Below are 19,610 nucleotides of genomic sequence, written 5' to 3' on the forward strand. Positions count from 1 at the left end.
AGTCTTACGGATAACATATCCAGTTAATTAACAGATATGTTGTATATGTGTTATATACTGTATTCTTATAATACAGTAAGCTACAGAAAATACTGAGAAATTCTAAAAGAAAATAGCTACATGTAGGTGGATACACACAAACCTATGTTGTTCAAAGATCAACTTTAGTGATGTACCTTCTTAGGTATAGAGACAGCAGGAAATACCAAGACAAAAAAATCCTATTTTTAATTCTTTACTCACTAAGGAATACTTTTTTTTTTTTTTTTAAAGAAGGTTCCATACCCAGCATGGGGCTTGAACTCAGGATCCTCAAGTTCAAGACTGGAGCTGAGATCAAGAGTTGGACACTTAATTAACTGAGACACCCAGGAGCCCCACACCACGCAATACTTTTAAAACATCTAACAAGGCCGAAAAAATTAGTCTAAAGAACAAACTATGTAGACTCTGTATGTAGGATATTAAATAACTAGGGGGTTTTAGAATCTGCAGTTCAGCAATTTTTCCACTACATATATTTATACTTGCCAAAGAAACCAAAGTATTCAGTAAATAACATCATTCTGATAACTGTTACAGATTTGGACATAGAAGGCTTACATTCTCTGAGGACATGGACAATTATCATTGAAAAGCAAAGTTTCTTGTATTTCACTGCTACAGTAAGGAACAACTATACAATTTTAAGAACAGTATTTCTCCCAAATTCTTACAACACTACCTTTTGTTGTCTTTTAAACAGTAATCTTTTTGAAAAATTAGTTTTCAGTCACATATTTTTTCTTTTATGCTGAATATCAAACTGCTGTATTTTAAAAAGGTCTGAGACGCTACGTTAATTGTGACTGACTTTACATTTGAATAGAGTATTTTTTTATAAAATTAATCTTGGCTATTCAAATGGCAATTTATATTTTATTTTAAATAGACTAGGGCATCTATATATTATAAAGTAGATTGGGAGGACTTTACAATTCTAGGACCTTTCAGGTCAAGTACAAATTGAGCTACACAGCTCTTATTCACCATGTACAGAATATATGTATTTCTCAGTTAAAAGCAATTACTATATTTTCAATGTACTGTACTTTTATTATTAACCTTTAATTCAAAGTCAAAGCTTTTCAGACGCAGATAGAGTTAACTCTGAAACCAAATAATTATAATACATTTTAATACATCTATAAGCCAAAACCAAGCTGTAGTATGAATGACAATACACAAAACAGAAAGTCTCCTATCAGCGGGAACATCATTCTTCTGGAAGGTCCCTCAAAGAAATTACAGCAACTTTGGAAGGACTGTGAAAGCACTGGAATGTACTGGCATGCCCTTTAAAATATCAGGTTACTACTCATTTATAAACATTTTTCTTTCAGGGTATTTTTCATTAATATTTCATTCTTTTAGAACACTTTGGAAAAGACTGCAAAATGACCTAAAATTAGAGGTCATTTTCAACAAATATTTCTTTAATAAGGAAATATTAAGGGCCATAAAAGTTATGGATCTTGAATGTTAATTTAGACATAAATAATACAAAGCATGTCCTAAGATATATGATATTGTCTAAAGAAATGAAGAATATTAACATCCTACCTATACTTTATGACTTTTTATTAGAAAACAACCTATAAAAAAATACTTTGAAGAAGTAAAAGTGCATCTCCCTGAGAAAAGTTCCATAAAATAAATATGCAACCAACTAATGTTTAACCTATCAAAGGGGATGTTTCTATGATGTGCCATATTGCTGATTCCCTCATCCCAGCTACTGCCAGCCACACTGAAGGCTGCCCATGGATCATAGCTTTTGTATTGTCAGACACACCATACCTCTCCTCTCCATTTCTATTCCTCAACAGCTGATATGAAGCCTATTCCCTTTGCCTTATCCTTCCAAGACAGTACTCCTTCAATGAAGGCAGCCTCCCTTAGATCACTCATTTCTTCTCTCAGTGCTTTTGATACAAATGCTCGATCATCCTTGGAGGTTTTAAAAATTCTTTAATCTTTCAGACTTCAATTCCTTTATATATTCCCATAGTCCTGAACCTAACTTTGAGGATATAATTATGCCAAAAAAGCAAGGACCTACGAAGAACCAAGGTGCAATGTCCAATAGAATGTTTTTACAATGATGTAAATGATTTGTGTATGTTGTTCAATTTGCCACTAGCCACATGTACCTCTTGAGCCCCTGAAATGTTTTGGATTTCCCCCCCACACCCCTTAATTAGTTTAAATACCTCAAGTAACTAGCAGCTACTCTATCAAAGCAGCACAGGAAGAAAAACATAGAGCCACCTGAATGACTCGCCCTTCTGGTATCACTAATTAGAGGAAAGAAAGAAAAAGATTGAAACACAAGAAATTTAGGAATTAGGTCACCTAGGAAAACCTTTACTCCTCTCATCATCCACTTCAGAAATTATCACTGTTAATAACACCATACATCTGTACATATTATTAATTCTCAAACTTTTTTCTAAGGCTTATTTAATTTTTTTGTATAGCTCATGTCTTACTTTAAAATTCTAAAATATGTCAGGGGAATAAAAATAAACTAGAGCATATAATTAGTGAGAACATTTACTATCCTCCTCATCTCATTTCTACACAGGGAGAGGCCTACTACTATGATCCCCAGAAGAGAATAGAAGGGATTAATTCCCTCAGTCACTTCTTCCAACTCATTATGTGAAGATTTTCTTCCACCAACCACTACCCAGAAAGACTGATTTATCCAACTGGTGAAAGTGGGGAAGGGATCCTGACCCTGACCTAGAGTTGTCTGTTCTTGTTACTCATGACAACATGGCAAGTTTGATTCAGTGGGATGAACTACACCGAACCTTCAGAAGTCCCAGTTGTGCTTTGCAACTTAGCCAGGAATACAGAAGTTGTTATTCCTAACCTCACTTCTGTATCTACTGTAACACATTCAGAACTCCAGGGCACCAACGGGGTCTATTTGTATCTCCACAAAACCAGGAGTTTGCATGTGTGTTTGTGAAGCAGGGCAGCTGTTAGAGAAAATGAAATAAATGATAAAGTGTTTTGGTTTTTAAACAGAATCAAGGGAGAAGTCATAAATAGAAAAAAGATCTGGGCAGCCCAGGTGGCTCAGCGGTTTAGTGCCGCCTTCAGTCCAGGGCATGATTCTGGAGACCAGGGATCTAGTCCCATGTCAGGCTCCCTACGTGGAACCTGTTTCTCCCTCTGCCTGTGTCTCTGCCTCTCCCCTCTCCACCCCCCCCCCCATCTCTCATGAATAAATAAATTTTAAAAATCTTTAAAAAAAAAAGATCTTTGGGAAGCAAAAGTGAAATATTAAAAAAGGAATGAAGTCAACAGAGAAGCTCAGCACATGACCCTTTATTTAGCAGGACTCAACTGACAACTTCAAGTCGACGTAGTTTCAGGATATTCAGAGCAGGAGAGTCCTTTTTAGTTTTAGAAGGTTTATGACTGACTCAAGTCCTGTAGCATATTATGAAAATACTTACTTAAAGCCCCTGGTAAAGATGAAGAACCTACCTACATATCCAATGAAACTACAAGAATTTAACTTGTACTGATCTATACTGTGTCCCACTCACTAACTTACAGAATCTTGACTCTTGTCCTGGTTTTCTCTTCTTCCCCTTCTGCTGCTCTGTTCTAGTTTCAAAGGGGCTGACTCTGGCAGCTTCAGCTCCCAGGGTTGGTAATCAGCTGTTCCCTGCTAGGCATGACCAGTGGGAAGAAAAAAGAAACAGGGAATAATGCTCTCTCTCTTCCTCTGCCTTGGAAGTTTCTCTGGTAACAGCTGCATCTTCCCCATGGATCCAATTTCTGCCATTCAACATCAGCCCATTAGCTTCCAGAACAGTTCTCTTTCTCTCCTTCCAGTACAGGAGGGGAGCAGCTTCCTGTTACTGCTCATCAAGTGCCTCACTGTTTCCTATTTTGTTTCTCAGTCTCTCCATGAGATATCTAACCAATTTTTGGTATTAACTTAAAAAAAAACAATTTACATGCGCTCTCTGGTTTCTGTCTTCCTGTTAAGATTCTGATAGCTTATACACTGCGTGCACACACACACATTTTATATATAGATATATAGATAGATATAGATATAGATATAGATATAGATATAGATATAGATATAGATATAGATATAGATATAGTCTCATTCTGGTTCCATTCCATCTCCTTCCTAGGAAAGCATCTGGTAAGACTGACAAAAGCAACAGAGACTCCTCTAGGATCATAACATGGTATAATTAAGCTTTAAGAAGAGGCCCACCTTCCACCAAAGATACAAATGTAGTGATCCAAAGGGGCACCTGCACCCCAATGTTCATAGCAGCAATGTCCACAACAGCCAAACTATGGAAAGAGCCAAGATACCCATCAACTGATGACCAGATAAAGAAGATGTGGTATATATATCACATTTATATATATATATTTATACACACACATAAATACACAAACAATGGAATACTACTCAACCATCAAAAAATGAAATCTTGCCATTTGCAACCATGCAGATCTAGCAGGTATTATGCTAAGCAAAAGGAATCAATCAGAGAAAGACAATTATCACATGATTTCACTCAGATGTGGAATTTAAGAAACAAAACAGAGAAGCATAGAGGAAGGGAGGGAAAAATAAGACAAAACCAGAGAGATAAACTACAGCAGACTCTTAACCATTGGAAACAAACTGAGGGTTGCTGGAGGGGAGGTGGGTAGGGGAATAGAGTAACGGAGTGATGGTCAGTCATTAAGGAGAGCATGTGATATAATGAGCACGGGGTATTATATACAACCGATCACTGAACTCTACCTCTGAAACTAATAATACACCATATGTTTATTAATTAAATTAAAAATAAATGAATAAATAAAAGTTTAAAAAAAGAAGAGGTCCATTGGTAAGAGAAAGGTTTAATTTGTCGATATTTCAGTTTAAAGAACCTGCAAGCCCCCATACACACATACATACATCTCACCCCACACAACATCATTTAGATCAACTAAGAATAGGGGCTCTGCAGGCAGGGAGGAAGGATGATGGCCTGGGGGACCGCACTGACAATTAAGGTGGGACACTAAGTCTTCTCCACTCAACAAACACCCTACCTTTCATCATATTCACTGTCCCTTCCGCCAACCCTGGGATAGGCAGAGGATGTAGAAAACTCAGATTTTCTCCCATCTACTCCCTCCATGAATTTCTAGGATAATTTTGAGGAATTCTCACATTCCACAAACCTCTAATGTCAAATCATGATTTTCAAAAAGATATGCACATCGCTTCACAGAGATATAGTGAACAGTGTCAAATATTTGTTTACCACATTAATGGAACCAGCAAGATGATGATGCTGTTTCAAAAAGAACTAGAAAAATCAAAGGATTTAAGGTGATTTAAAGGATAGAAGAATGCTAATTTAAATACAATACTAATATTGTGCAGAGCAACCAAACTGTAGTTCCTAGGTTCATCTTTAAAAAAAAAAAAAAAGTATGCAACAGTAAGGTAAAGTAAAATAAGTATATAAACATACTAACATATGTACTTTAAAAATCTGGAGCAAAAATACACAAGAAACTATTAACAGGAGTTCACCCCTGACCAGCATGTCTGACAATCAAATGACAAAAAGGAGAAAAGCTTTTACTTTTCTGTTTATAACTTTCGAAGAAATTTAGATTTTTGGGTAGAGAAATTTAATACTTTTTTTTCCTGTGTTAAACTAGAGATCTACAACCACACTACCAACAAACATCACAGAAACATGATTTTAGATTTGTATCTGAAGTGACAAAAAAGGAAAGCCTCCTTAAAAGAAAGATTTAAAGAGGTGGAGGAGGAATCAGAGAAGCCAGCCTTGAGCCCCACTTGCTCTGCTCTGTGGGACAGATGTAAAGGAAATCAGTGTTTCATTTGTGATCATCATGCAGAGTCAAAGGGACAAGAGCTAAAGTCTAGGACACACAGCAAAAATTAAGAATCTCAAAGGGTCACATCTGCAGTAAGAAAGTAAACCAGAAATAAACCAGCCCAGCTGCCCAGCAAAGGGCAAGGCAATTATGCTCTGGTAACTTCTAACTCAGGAGCCAGATACATGTAAGGTATCTGTGTGATAAAAACAAACAAAACCTCAAACCAGAAATTTTAGTTTAAGTTGGTCCCAGCTTATTAGTACCCATACGTGCCCAGTAGTCAAAAATCATTTAGTTCCTTCCAGCAAAGTTCAAAGGGACAGGAGGTCACTTAAAAATTACAGAGCACACAAAGAAATAAGATATGAATAAAGATGAAAAGAAATAAACAACTAAATAATCAGGATTAGGCCTGGGAAATCTTTTACTAGAATTACCAACAGAGAAAATAAGAATATTTAGTATGTTTAAAGAAATAAAACTATTAAAAATAAACAATTTTTCAATTATGAAAAAAAGACAAGAGGTTTTAAAACAGAACCAAAGAGAAATTATAGGCATGAAATTATACAAATGGAAATTTAAAATGCAATGTATAACTCAACAGCAGATTTAACATCAGTGAAAAAACAAATAGGAAACTGGAATATCTTTAAAAATTGCTTCCAGAAGGAGCCATGACATCCTTCATCAGGTGAATGGGTAAAGAAGATGTGGTATATGTATACATTGGAATATTACTCAGTAATCAGAAAGGACAAGGACATTTGCTTCGATGTGGATGGAACTGTAGGGTATTAAATATTCCACATATAAGTGAAATAAGCCAATCAGAGAAAGACAATTATCATATGGTTTCACTCATATGTGGAATAAAGAAATAGTGAAAGGGACTATAAAGGAAGGACACTGAGGGGTGGGGAGGGGGAATCAGAGAGGAATACAAACCATTAGAGACTCCTAACTCTGGGAAACAAACAGTTGCAGAAGGGGAGGTGGCGGGGGAGTGGGGTAGGTGACTGGGTGACAGGCATTAAGGAAGGCACTTGATGGGATGGATAAGCACTGGGTATTACACTATATGTTCACAAACTGAATTTAAAAAATGTTTTTAATTATGGTAGAGGGAGACAAATATATGCAAACCTTAAAGATGGTAATAAGTAATGGCACATGAAGGAAGAAGGTCCACATTCTAACATAGACAAAATTAGAAAAAAAAATTTTAAGAGATATTAGTGGAAATTTTCACAGAACTTATTAAAGACACCAACACATATTCAGGAGCCTCCACATAAAGCCCCTAGTAGGATTAATAGGAAGTATTCCAATCAGGCACTTAAAACTATAGAACAGCAAAGAAAAAGCATCATAAAGCAGGACAGAAAGAAAAGGCAGATTACCTGGAAAAGACTGAAGTTTAGATCAAGAGCCATCCTCTTAAAAACAGCAATGAAAGGCAGAAGAAACAGTATTTTTGATGTACTAACATATCTAAAAACTGTCTATTTCATGCTCTAGGAAAACCATCCTTCAAAAGTAGAGGCAAAAATTAAATAAAATCTTTAAAAAAACAAAAAAAAAAAAAGGGCAGGGGGTGAAGCATGCCTGGGTGGCTCAGTCAGTTAAGCATCCACCTTGGGCTCAGGACATGATCTCCAGGTTCTGAGATTGATCCCTGTGGCAAGCTCCCTGCTTAGCAGGGAGCTTCTCGCTTTCTTTCTCTCTCTCTTTGTCTCCCTTCCTCCCTCTGTCCCTCCCTGCTCATTCTCATTCTCTCTCTCCCTATCATATAAATAAATCTCTTCCCAAAAAAAGTAGAGGCAAAGAAAGTCCTTGTCTGACAAATAAAAGTTTCACCATCAAAAGATTTACACCAAAGGACCTAATGATAACCTGAATCAAGAGTAAAAACAGAAGCAAACCAATAAGACCCAAAAAGGAATAATTATGTGTGTGTGCAAGCATGTATACATATACACTCATCTGTAGCTTAAGTCAATAGTAATAGCTAATTTGTGATATTTAAAAGAAAAAAATAAAATATCACACAGGGCAGCCCGGGTGGATAAGCAGTTTAGCGCCACCTTCAGTCCAGGGTGTGATCCTGGAGTCCCGGGATCGAGTCCCACGTCAGGCTCCCTGCATGGCGCCTGCTTCTCCCTCTGCCTGTGTCTCTGCCTCTCTCTCGCTTGCTCATGAATAAATAAATAAAATCTTAAAAAAAAAAAAAAAATCACACAAAACTAGCAAGCAAATTAACTGAGAATGATTGGTGCTAAAGTATTCTCAGGTTTAAAATAAGGGATATTATTTATTTTTGTCCCTTTCATGTATATGCATATTAAATTTCCTTATTGTGTACAAGTTAACTTTCTTTCCTTAGATCAGAAAAGGAATGTCTTCCAAATCAATAAGTAAGGAAAAAAGTGAAATGAAAGATCAAAAATCTATCCAAAAGAATTTAAGGAAGAATACAGCAAAGGAACAAAGAGCAGAAGGTAGGTGTGGAAAGGAAGATGAATGTGGTAAAGTAGCATAAATTAACTGAAAATTCATAATGAAATGTCAGATGTAGGTTCCAATACTTTTTTACAGTGCCTATGATAAAACTACCAGATGAAAACAAAGACTATCAGAATTTTTTTAAAAAGCATATTTGCATGCTACTTACGATATGCCTAAAACATAAGAAAAAATTAAGGTATGGAACAGAACGAATTCTGATGATATGTAAGTAGGTGCACATATCAACATACATAAATCTATGAAATACAACAGAGAGGAAAAAGTCCCAGAAGAATGCACGGAATATGCCACCAGTTACACAAAAAGATATAAAACCAAATAATACACCAATTAAGAAGACATATGTGGTGAAAACATAATGATAAGAAAAAAAGATAAGCCCAAAATTCTAAACAGTGCAAACCACAGTATAGTGGAAGAAGGGGACACGGGATTTAGCAGGGGTGCATGGGAGCTTCAAAGTTATAAGCAGTATTCCTACCTTAGCCTCATTAGTAGGCAAGTGGGTTCTTGTTTCATTCTGATGCAAAGCCTTTTTTATATGTTTAACATTTTATAAAAATAAGATTTTGAATTTGAATCAGTAACCTCAAATTATTGTTCTCGACTTTTTCTACAGATCATATTGAAACCAATGAGTATGTTGATCTCATTGCTTGCCAGAACCTTTTCTATTTGTCTCTTCACACAAATGGTATGTGGCACAAAATACGCCAATTCTAAAATTAAGTTCATCTACCAGCTTTGTGTTTAAGCCCAGAAATGCAGAAAAACTAGATTCCAAACATGACACTGATCAAATGGAATAATGACCCTCAATGTTCACTTGCCTTGCAGTAAACATACATTTTACTGCACATTTTTTCTAAAGTCATTTTTTTGAAGTTAGTCATCAACTTTATCAAACCTAGTTACGAAGGCTCCTTAGAAATTTAACCAAAGGATGTTAGCCAGAAAACAGGTCTTGTAAACTTCAAAATGCACGTGTTAACCGTAACTTAAGGAAAATAATGCCTAAGATCACAAAACACGGGACCTGATAGACTGGATTTTCTGAGAAAAAAATCGTGCCCTTGACAGCTGCATCAAAGTGAGAAAATGAAGATCTATTCTGTAACTAATTTGCTGTACACATAGATGAATATGGACTCAAATGATTGATATCAATCATAATAATGTTAGTGTCTACACTTTTATGTTTCCATCTCAAAGTGTTCGATAGCTCACACCTAATTGTCGCCTATGTCAAGATCCCCTAAAAGTTGTAATTGACAACTTGAAGAAGTTGGTCTTTTCTTGTGTTCCAAAAGTAAAGCAACTATGTCTTTTAGCTTAAAACTGTCACCAAGAATACTGAATAATCAATAAAACTTCAAAACAGAAGAACTTTGTGATCTTCAAATCAACTCTTCATGCAAGGTAACAAACAACATGGTATTTAATGCACTAGTTTCCATATAATCACTGTCTAGATGGTAAAAGGTTGACGTGGCTCGTAACTGGCAGGCAGTGCTCTAAAAGTATTGCATATCTGGGTGGGGATAGGGTGGAGGGAAGTTTCCTTCTTGTTCCTTCATTTTTGAGTTAAATAAACCTCAATCCCAAACAAGCATTGGAGAATCATCATTCACTAGTTAATGTGTTTCTTTCTCAACTCTATTCACAGATGTTAAAGAATCTTAACTCTGATTTACAGTAATACCACAGATCTAAAAAGTTGACAAAAAGTCAAATTCTGTTTCTCTTGAAACTAAGTCACAAACTATACATTAAAAAAAAGAAGAAAATATGAAAAACTGACATTAGGATGCCAGGTAGCTCAGTCGGTTAAGCATCTTCCAGGGTCATGGGATCAAGTCCCACATCGGGCTCCCTGCTCAGTGGGGAGTCTGCTTCACCCTCTCCCTCTACCCTTCCCCTCTCTCATGCTCTCTTTCTCAGGCACTCTCTCTCTCAAAATAAATAAATAAAATCTTAAACCACAAAAAGAAAAGAAAAACTGACTTTAACAGTAACAGACACAAAACTAATAGCTAAGTCCCAAGATTTGAACGTAGGCATATCCAGGCAAGTCATTCCTCAAATTGTAGTAGCACACAGAGATATTCTTGGGTCTCTTCTCTATTTTCTCTCTACATCTTGCACCACAATTTCAGAAAAGCTTTTCCAATGGTAAGATTTCCATTATTTTCAATAAAAAAGACCTTTACAGGAAACAACCACAGCTTGTGGATTCCTGATAATATATTCTAGAATTGGCCTTTCTTGGAAAAACAATTCCACAAGTTTTTTTTTTTTTTTTTTAAATAAAGTTCAAGTTAAAAAGCATAGCATTATTTTCTAGTTTAAGGCAAAAATCACACATAATTGTTTCCACTGGAATATACATTAATTCATATATAAAATACTTTTGTAGTTTTTCCTTTGCTATCATTTTCATCTAATCAAATTACAAAGATAAAGGGAAGGGTCTACTTCTAATTAAATTAAAAAGCCACAGATAAATCCATTGCTCAGTGGCTGCCAGAAAAACTAAGACATGAGTGCATTTCCCCAATCAACCCCAAAACACCCTGTTCCTGCATTTAAACTTCTTAAGAACAGCACCTGGGCCTGCTTTGCTATTGACCCAAGCCCCACATCTAAGACAATGCTTAGTAAATATCAGGTGCTCAAAAATTATTCTTAAATGAATATATTAAACAGGGACAGAGTAAACTGGAAACCAGAGCTCTTCATATATGATTATACCTGTCAAATTCCCAATTCAACTTAGTCTGTAACAATAGCCAAGGGAAAACTGAAAGAGGCTAAAATTCAACTTCATGTTTCAATCAACAGAGGTGCTCTGAGTACTTTTTATGTGCTGTGCATTGTGCCTGGTAAATAAGACATAGGAGGTCCCTGGCCTCCTACCCACCAAACGTACAGTCTAAAGAACAGACTGGAAGTAGATGGAAAAACAAAGATTAAGTTGAAGTATACCGAAATATACTTTGTTCACTCTTCATACTCCTCAGTTAAATCTCACTCACTTTCATGTCTCAGCAGGTAGGGATTTTGTTTTAAATAGTTGTACCATCAAGGGTTTTTTCATACTGTCACCAAACTTCAGAAGTGTCCAGAAAAGTACTAATCAGAGAGGATATCAAAGAGATTCTATTATATATTATTAACTTCCATAGTCAGTCAGCTCTAGCCCTAAGAATACACACACACCTAATACAGATATATAGTCTCATGCAAAAACAAGCATTCATTTATTATACAAAAGCAGCCAAATCTGATCTACCTTAGACCCTTGCAGCTCTGAAATCCTGATTTTATGACTGCTCAGACATTTCAAAACAACTTCTGCTTGAAGATTTTCAACAATATTTTGAGCTTAAAAGTCTAAAACCTGATTTACAGAGACACCTGTATTAGTGTTGCCAGATCCAGGACATCTAGTTAAATTTGGATTTCAGATAAACAACAAAAATTTTCAGCGTTAGTATGTCTGAAATTTAGACTTTACTCGACATCTTGTATTTTTATTTGCTAATTTTGGCAATACTAATCTATATGCTCCTAAATTATATCATTTCCAATAAAGGAAAAGTTAATTAATGGTGTTTCTTTCTATGTCAAACAAAAAAAGAGCAAGTATATTCGCAATACCAAAATTTAGAGTGAAACTCAGAAATGTCAAATGGATTTGTGATCATGATTGTTCTCTTTTTAAAAAATAGATTTTAGAGAGAGAACAAGTAGGGGGAGTAGAAAGAATCTCAAGCAGACTACTTGTTAAGCATGGAGCTCAAAGTGGGGCTTGATCTCATGACCCATGAGATCTTGACCTGAGCTGAAATTATAGGTCAGACACTAGGTGCCTCAGTTTTTTAAAACTATAAGAAAAAAATAATAAGTTGTTTTTTGTTTTTTAATTTTTATTTATTTATGATAGTCACACAGAGAGAGAGAGGCAGAGACACAGGCAGAGGGAGAAGCAGGCTCCATGCACCAGGAGCCCGACGTGGGATTCGATCCCAGGTCTCCAGGATCGCGCCCTGGGCCAAAGGCAGGCGCTAAACCACTGCACCACCCAGGGATCCCTAAGTTTTTATTTTGAAGTCCACAGGCTACGTATCACTCGGTAATAAATACAAAAATTACTATTGACACTATATTTCATCATGCATATAAATATTACATATTCACTTTTTACCTTGAGACCTCATTGAGGTATACCACCTATTTACAGGTGCCATGAAGAAAGAATAAATAAAAAGATTAAGGACATCTGTTTAATTTACTAATATGCCCTGATAATGTTCAGAGAGTTTAATTACCTCACAGGATTACTAGTCAAAGACACACGGAGGGACTCCAGGCATGTTACAAGTCTCTCATCTGCAGACCCCATTTTCAGTTCATGGATGAATTCCTGAGGTGAGATCTGGCGCTTACTCTTAAAACTTCCCTGTAATTAAAAATAAATAAATAAATTTAACTTCATTAAAGTATTATCAATTACATTAATCTCACTTTTTATATTAGCATGTGCACACAACTACTCTGACTATCATTCTGAGGGAATGATTTCCTTCTGCCCACAAATACAATCATCCATGATATTCACAAAAGATAAAAACATCAAAGGTTTGCAAATTAAAATGACTTTTTAAAATCCAAAATATCATGGAAAACAATGAGGTATTTATCATAGAAATATCTGAAAATATAGTAATTTTAGGCACATGCAAAATAAAAATCAAAACCCAATAGAGGAACAGCCCTATTAAAGTTAATACTTCAAGCACCACAAAAAAAACAACTAAGTCATTAATTGACTCAACTACCATTAAATGCTCAGTTCTAAGCGCAGTATACACAGGTATTATCAAAACCTAATTCTAGAAAGAGAAATGCAAGCCAGGAAATAATGCTTTTCAGTGAAATCTAACTCCTCTAACACAGTACCCAAGGCACTCAGAGAAGGAAGCCCTAACTTGGTGGAGAGATGAGGGAAGCTTGAGTAACAGGTAAGAAGGGCAGTCAGTTAAGCAGACCAAGAATTAGGAACTCCTTTCACTAAAACATGGCACATAGGTAAAACCACAAAGCAAACCCGAAGCACAACTAAAGACAGCGGCCAGAGCAAGCCTATCTAATTAGATGTTCCAGGGTGGTTTTGGAAGAACCACTCTGGCAGCAGTTTGAAATGCAGGCTGTAAGAGGTAGAGTTGGCTCATTATTCAACATTTAGTGCCTACTAAGTGCCAGACACTGTTCTAATTGTTACAAACACAAAGAACAGTGAACAGGAGGCAGAAATCCCTAGATGCATGGAGCTGTCTTCTCCATGGAGAAGAAGAAAGCCAGGCAGACAATAAATGAAAAAAGCAGTTAAAGTGGTTGCTTTGTAGCTAGTAAAAAGTGCTACAGAGAAACATAACAGCAGGGAAGAGGAATAAGGATGAATTTCAGATAGGGTGGTCACAGAAGAATCTGAAGGCCTCAAACTTGAGTATTAGAATAAATATCTGAACGAGAGAAAAGTGACCATACTGGTAACTGAAAAGTTATGATGGAAGGGACTGTATCCTCACAGGCCACCAAAAGAACTTTGATTTTTACTGTCAGATTAGAAGCATCAGAAGCAGGAAACCTGTTAAGAAGACACAAAGATGGTCCAGATGGAAAACAATGAGCATGATGAACAAACAATAAAGTCCAGAACTGTACCTATTTACATTACAGACTATACAACCAAGGGGAAGGAATTATACATGTTCAAAAGTAGGTTAGTAGGGATGGCAGGAAATCAGATGCACTTTTTTTCATTCCTTTATTATTAATTTGCCATAATATTGTTCAAGGAAACATTCTCAATAATGCAAAACAAGTTAGCACTGGAAAAACTGATGGTTTTCATCAAAAGCAAAGTGGTAATTTACTAAAAAGGAGGGGGGGAATTTACAAGCAAAATTCAGAATAAAAAAGTAAAGTGGAAAAGGGAAATGAAGTGAAAATAAACACTATTTCTAAAAAATTCAGTGACTATGTTATGTATCTTAAAGAGAATACATTCAACTTTTACTGACATAGCATTACTTTTTTTCTGCTTTAAATTACTCAGAACACAGAAAATCTGGAAAACTGAAAAGCAACAGAGGGAAAAAAAGTGCCTCAAAATGACTACTAATTTGATATTTCTCCTTGAAGTGTTTTTTTCTCACATGAGAATATGTACATTATATTCCATATACATTCATAAACACATGTACTTTACTTTCAAAAATCTTTTATCATGCATATTATTTGGTAAGCTACTTTTTAGTCATGTTTCATGAACATATCCCAGTACCTTAAATGATTTTTTTTTCCTCCCTACAGACTATTAACACATCTTATTACTTACCTAATTTAGCCTGCATCATTGGGCATGTAGGTTGCAAGTTTCCTGTGCATATCATCAGGCCAATATTTTTATCCAAATATATACCAAAAGAAGTTAAACCAAATGTTCTTTTTGTAGTACTCTCTAGGTTTATCATTGAAATAATTATGATGAGCATTGGGGGGTGGGGGTTAAGGGAATCAAAATAAATAGAAACTGAAAAGATCAGCTGCTTCCCTTCAACAATAAATGGGTAAGCCCATATGGTCAATACTTATAAAATCTAAGAATAAAAGGCAACAAATGCATTTATATAAAAGTAAAATTTAAGAAAAGCAGTCAACTGCCCCACCACTTAACCTCTTTCAGAGGCAATCATTTTAATACCCTTAACTATTTCTTCTGATAGCTACTTAATTATATCTAAATAATGTGTTTATTCTGATCTTTTTAAACATATAAATTTTCAATATTACCTTTGACTATTACGAAAGGTAAGGATTTAGTTATCTTAAAACGCTGGAATTTGTACTCTTCCACCATCTGACTATAGTTATAGGTAAACTCAATTGAGTCAAAAGATGTCAATTCCATGAAATGGAAGCTGAATCCATGCTCTAGGAGATACAGAGATTTTTGGATAACTGAACTTAATAATTCTTTGTTTCATGACACAAAATAGAATATCCTACACCCCCATTCATAAAGTCTTCCAGCTACTCAATTACCATGTTGGTCAAACCAACACATCGATCCCCCTAAAAGTGGGAACACGGGAAGCATGTTCCCATTCCTATTCATTATTGTACTGGAGGTACTAGCTAGTGTGGTAAGGCACCAACAATAGAAACTAGAAAAGGAGGAGGAAAACTGTCTATTTGTAAATGAAATTATCTACATGAATTTAGTGAGATCATAGAATAAAAGCTCAACCTCTATAAAAATGTTTTCATTTCCAAATATTACTCACAGTCAGGAAATAAAATTTTACAATTTAACATTTTTGTAAATAATATTGAAAGAGCCCCCACAAAGTAATTAGGAAAATGTTTAACAAGAGAAATACCTATATTCTGAGGACTACAGAACATTGTGAAGAGGTATTAGAGATGACCAAAATAAAGATGCCAGGTTCATGGGTCAGAAGACTCAATATTATGACATTGCTAAGAAATACATTTTCTGAATAATCTATATATTCCATATAATCATCATCAGAATCCTAGCAAGTTTTGTCAAGATTGAGAAGCAGTTTCTAAAATTTATGCAGAAAATAATAAAATGTATATAAAAATGCAGGAAACCTAACATAGAACAATTTAAAAGAATGAAGTTGGGGGATGTTACCTAATTTCAAGATTTACTATAAAGCTACTGTAATCAAGTTAAAATAGTATAAGCATCAATAGAAGATAGTCCAGAAATACACCTGCACATATGTAGTCAATGATTTCCAACAAAGGTATTAATGTAATTCATTGGAGTAAGAAGACCCTCCTCAGCAAATGTTGTTAGAACAACTGGACCTCCAAAAGAGAAAAAGTGAACCTAGACCTTAGACCTAAATGTACAAGCTAAGAATTTAATATCTACAAGAAAACATAGACGAAAATCTTCTTGCTACCTTCAGGAAGGCAAAGATTTCTTAGGACAAAAGGCACTAACTAAAATTGATAAATTAGACTTCATCAAAATTTAAACCTTCCATTCTGCAAACAACTCTTAACAAAAGCTTCATTAAGACAATGTAGAGTAAGCCACGACTAGGTGAAAATGTCTGCAATACAAGCTAAGAAGTGTGCAGTCTGGTCTGAGACTTTACTCAACATAACATAACAAGCCACATAAGCCTGTTACTGATTGGTGAGTGCTGGCAGAAAAGATAGGAGTCCTCAGTTAGAAATTATTATGCCTCTACTGGTTCCCCAACCCACCAAGTCCCACAGGGATGTCACAGGCCTCCCTGATGGATGCTTGCACATGCAGTGCACTGAATTATAGAACACTCAGCTTGGGGGACTCACCAATTTTATGCTGAATAATTGGTAACAAGTCTGCTCATTGTGTACAGAGAGACCTAATCACTTCTCAAAGCAGCTTACTGCAAGCACAGCATTGAGAAATGGTTGAGTAAAGAGCGCTCAGGCCTTTGCATTCTTGGTGTAGCCAGAATAAATATACATGGATATTCAAGGCCTATGGCAGACAGCCTCTCCCAATAATAAATGTATCTCAGAAAGATCTATATTAAGAACACTTAATGGGTAGCCCAGGTGGCTCAATGGTTAGCGCCGCCTTCAGCCCAGGGCATGATCCTGGAGACCCAGGATCGAATCCCACGTCAGGCTCCCTGCATGGAGCCTGCTTCTCCCTCTGCCTCTGTCTGTGCCTCTGTCTGTGTCTCTCATGAATAAATAAATAAAAATCTTAAAAAAAAAAAAAGAACACTTAATGAAGTCCTACAACTCAGTAGTAACAAGACAAACAGCCCAAATAAAAAATGATCAAAGGACTTAACCAAAGAAGATATATGAAAAACCAATAATCACATGATGTTCAAGATCATCTGTCACCAAGGAAATGCAGCTTAAAACCAAAACAAAACACAACCCACCCACCACAAATGCGGTATCACTACACATCCCCTAGAATGGGGTGGATGTGAAGTACCTAAAACTCACCTATTCTAGTGGTGAGTTTGTAAATGTAAAAATGGAATGGTGGAGTGGTGGAAATGTAAAAATGGTGTATCACCATTTTGGCAAAAAGTTTGGCAGTTTCTTTTAAATATACACAGAGCAGAAGACTCAGCAATTGAACAGCTAAGCATAAAGCAGGAGGAAAAACAAAACAAAACAACATTCATACAATGTTCTGAGCAGCTTTTTTCCTAAGAATAAAAGACTGGGAACAACCCAAGCATTTGTCAAGTTGTGGTATATCTATAAGCTAAGTCAAGCAAGAAATACAATGTAATGTATGGTTGAACTCATAAGAAAGACCAAGACTAACCTGTCCATCTTTGGACCAGCGACACTCTCTGGTACAAGACATAGAAGTAAATCTGTAAACAGTTTTTGTTGTGTTTGGATGGAAGATGGGATTAAAGACAGACAACATTTTAAATGGAGCAGTAAGTAGGTTTTACCAACCAACACTGGGAAAGACAATAATCTCACTGGCTAAAAATAATTATTTCAACCATAGTTAAGTATTTCCAGCTTGAACAATTTATTATCTAAAAACTTCTGCATTTTAACCAGAGATTCCTTCCTCTTAACACCCACCCCTCTCACCCAAACCCTCAACAACACTACCACACGCATCCCGATACAGGCCTACTACTACATATCAGATCTGGGCTGAGACTAACTTCCTGGGATAGGCCTTAGTGAGCCACAAAAGTTGAGTCCCCCATCTATGGATTCCTTGTTCTTTATGTTCACCACTCGGTATTAAAATTATTTTAACTACCACTTACTACTTAAAGGATATTGAGCACCCATTCTTTCCTGACATCATTTACATGATGTAGATAATGGGGGTGAAGTCGAAGTCAAAGATGACTCCTATCTAGATTTTTGGCCTAAGCTAAAATGTGATGCCATCTGCTTAAACGGGGAAGATGAAAGAAGCAAAGTAAGTGGTAGGGGAAGTAGCTATTTGAGAGTCCCAAGCCTGAGTAAATGACATTTTCCTAAGAAAATAACATTTGAGGGGTGGCTGGTTAGTTAAGCATCCAACTCTTGATGTTGGCTCAGGTCATGTTCTCAGGGTCATGAGATCTAGCCCCATGTCGGGCTCTGCACTAAGTGGAGAGTTGGCTGGAAATTCTCTCTCCCTCTTCGCCTCTCCCCACTCATGCACTCTCTCCCCCTCAAATAAATCAAGGAAGGGAGGGAGGAGAAAAGAGAGAGAAAGGAAGAAGGGAGAGGGGAGAAGGATTGGAGGGAGAAAAGAAAATAGCATTTGACAAAGACCATAATGAAGAGGAGGAGGAGATGTGAGAAAAGCAGAAATGAACTGGGGAGATTCAAAGGCAACAAAAAGACACCTCAAGATGCCAAGGAACATGACACAGAGTTGTAGAGGACAAGTGGAGACACAATAAGCTGGTGCCTGGTCCTGGGGACCGGGGACAACAAACTGCAGCCTGAATGCCAAATGTTTTTGTAGGACTCTTGAGCTAAGAGTGTTACTTAGATTTCTAAAAACTTGTAAAAAGGAAGAGGAAGAGGAAACACTGGCACCAGGACAAGTAAGTAAAACACTGGGTGACTTACAAAGCCTGAAATGTTGACTGTCAGGCCATTTCAGACAGAAGTTTGCTGGTCCCTGATGGGGTCTTAGAAACCACAGGTGAGGGCTTTGGGTTTTTTTTTCTGAGTGGATGGAATACTCCAGTCAGAGACCTAGCAGATAATTTTTTAGATCTATTAAAATCAAACAGTTTTAGAAGATTACCCTAGCTATTGTGTGGCAACAGACTGTAAGTAGCAAAATCTGAAACAACCAATCAAAAGGCTTGCGTAGGGCAGCCCTGGTGGCTCAGTGGTTCGGCGCCACCTTCAGCCCAAGGTGTGATCCTGGGGACCCGGTACCAAGTCCCATGTTGGCCTGTCTGCGTGGAGCCTGTTTCTTCCTCTGCCTGTGTCTCTGCCTCTCTCTGTGTCTCTCATGAATAATAAGATCTTAAAAAAATAAAATAAAAAAGGCTTGCGTACTGTCTGGTCAGGAGTTGACAGGAGCCTGGTAC

At 36.5% G+C, this 19,610-nt stretch overlaps 1 protein-coding gene across 13 annotated transcripts in view; it reads right to left on the reverse strand.

Moving 5' to 3' along the window:
- The window catches only part of DIAPH3 (diaphanous related formin 3), a 508,102-nt gene that overhangs the window by 371,399 nt on the left and 117,093 nt on the right, over positions 1 to 19,610 (reverse strand). For all 13 annotated transcript variants that reach the window (XR_005376327.1, XR_005376326.1, XR_005376328.1 and 10 more), the window contains one exon: positions 12,804 to 12,934. Coding sequence is in view for 9 of the 13 variants with exons in the window: in XM_038569687.1 (XP_038425615.1) it covers positions 12,804 to 12,934 (131 nt within the window). In the remaining 4 variants the exon portion in view is untranslated. The remainder of the gene's footprint in view (positions 1 to 12,803; positions 12,935 to 19,610) is intronic.

The sequence above is a fragment of the Canis lupus genome, chromosome 22 (assembly GCF_011100685.1).
Source record: "Canis lupus familiaris isolate Mischka breed German Shepherd chromosome 22, alternate assembly UU_Cfam_GSD_1.0, whole genome shotgun sequence".
NCBI classification, from domain to species: domain Eukaryota; kingdom Metazoa; phylum Chordata; class Mammalia; order Carnivora; family Canidae; genus Canis; species Canis lupus.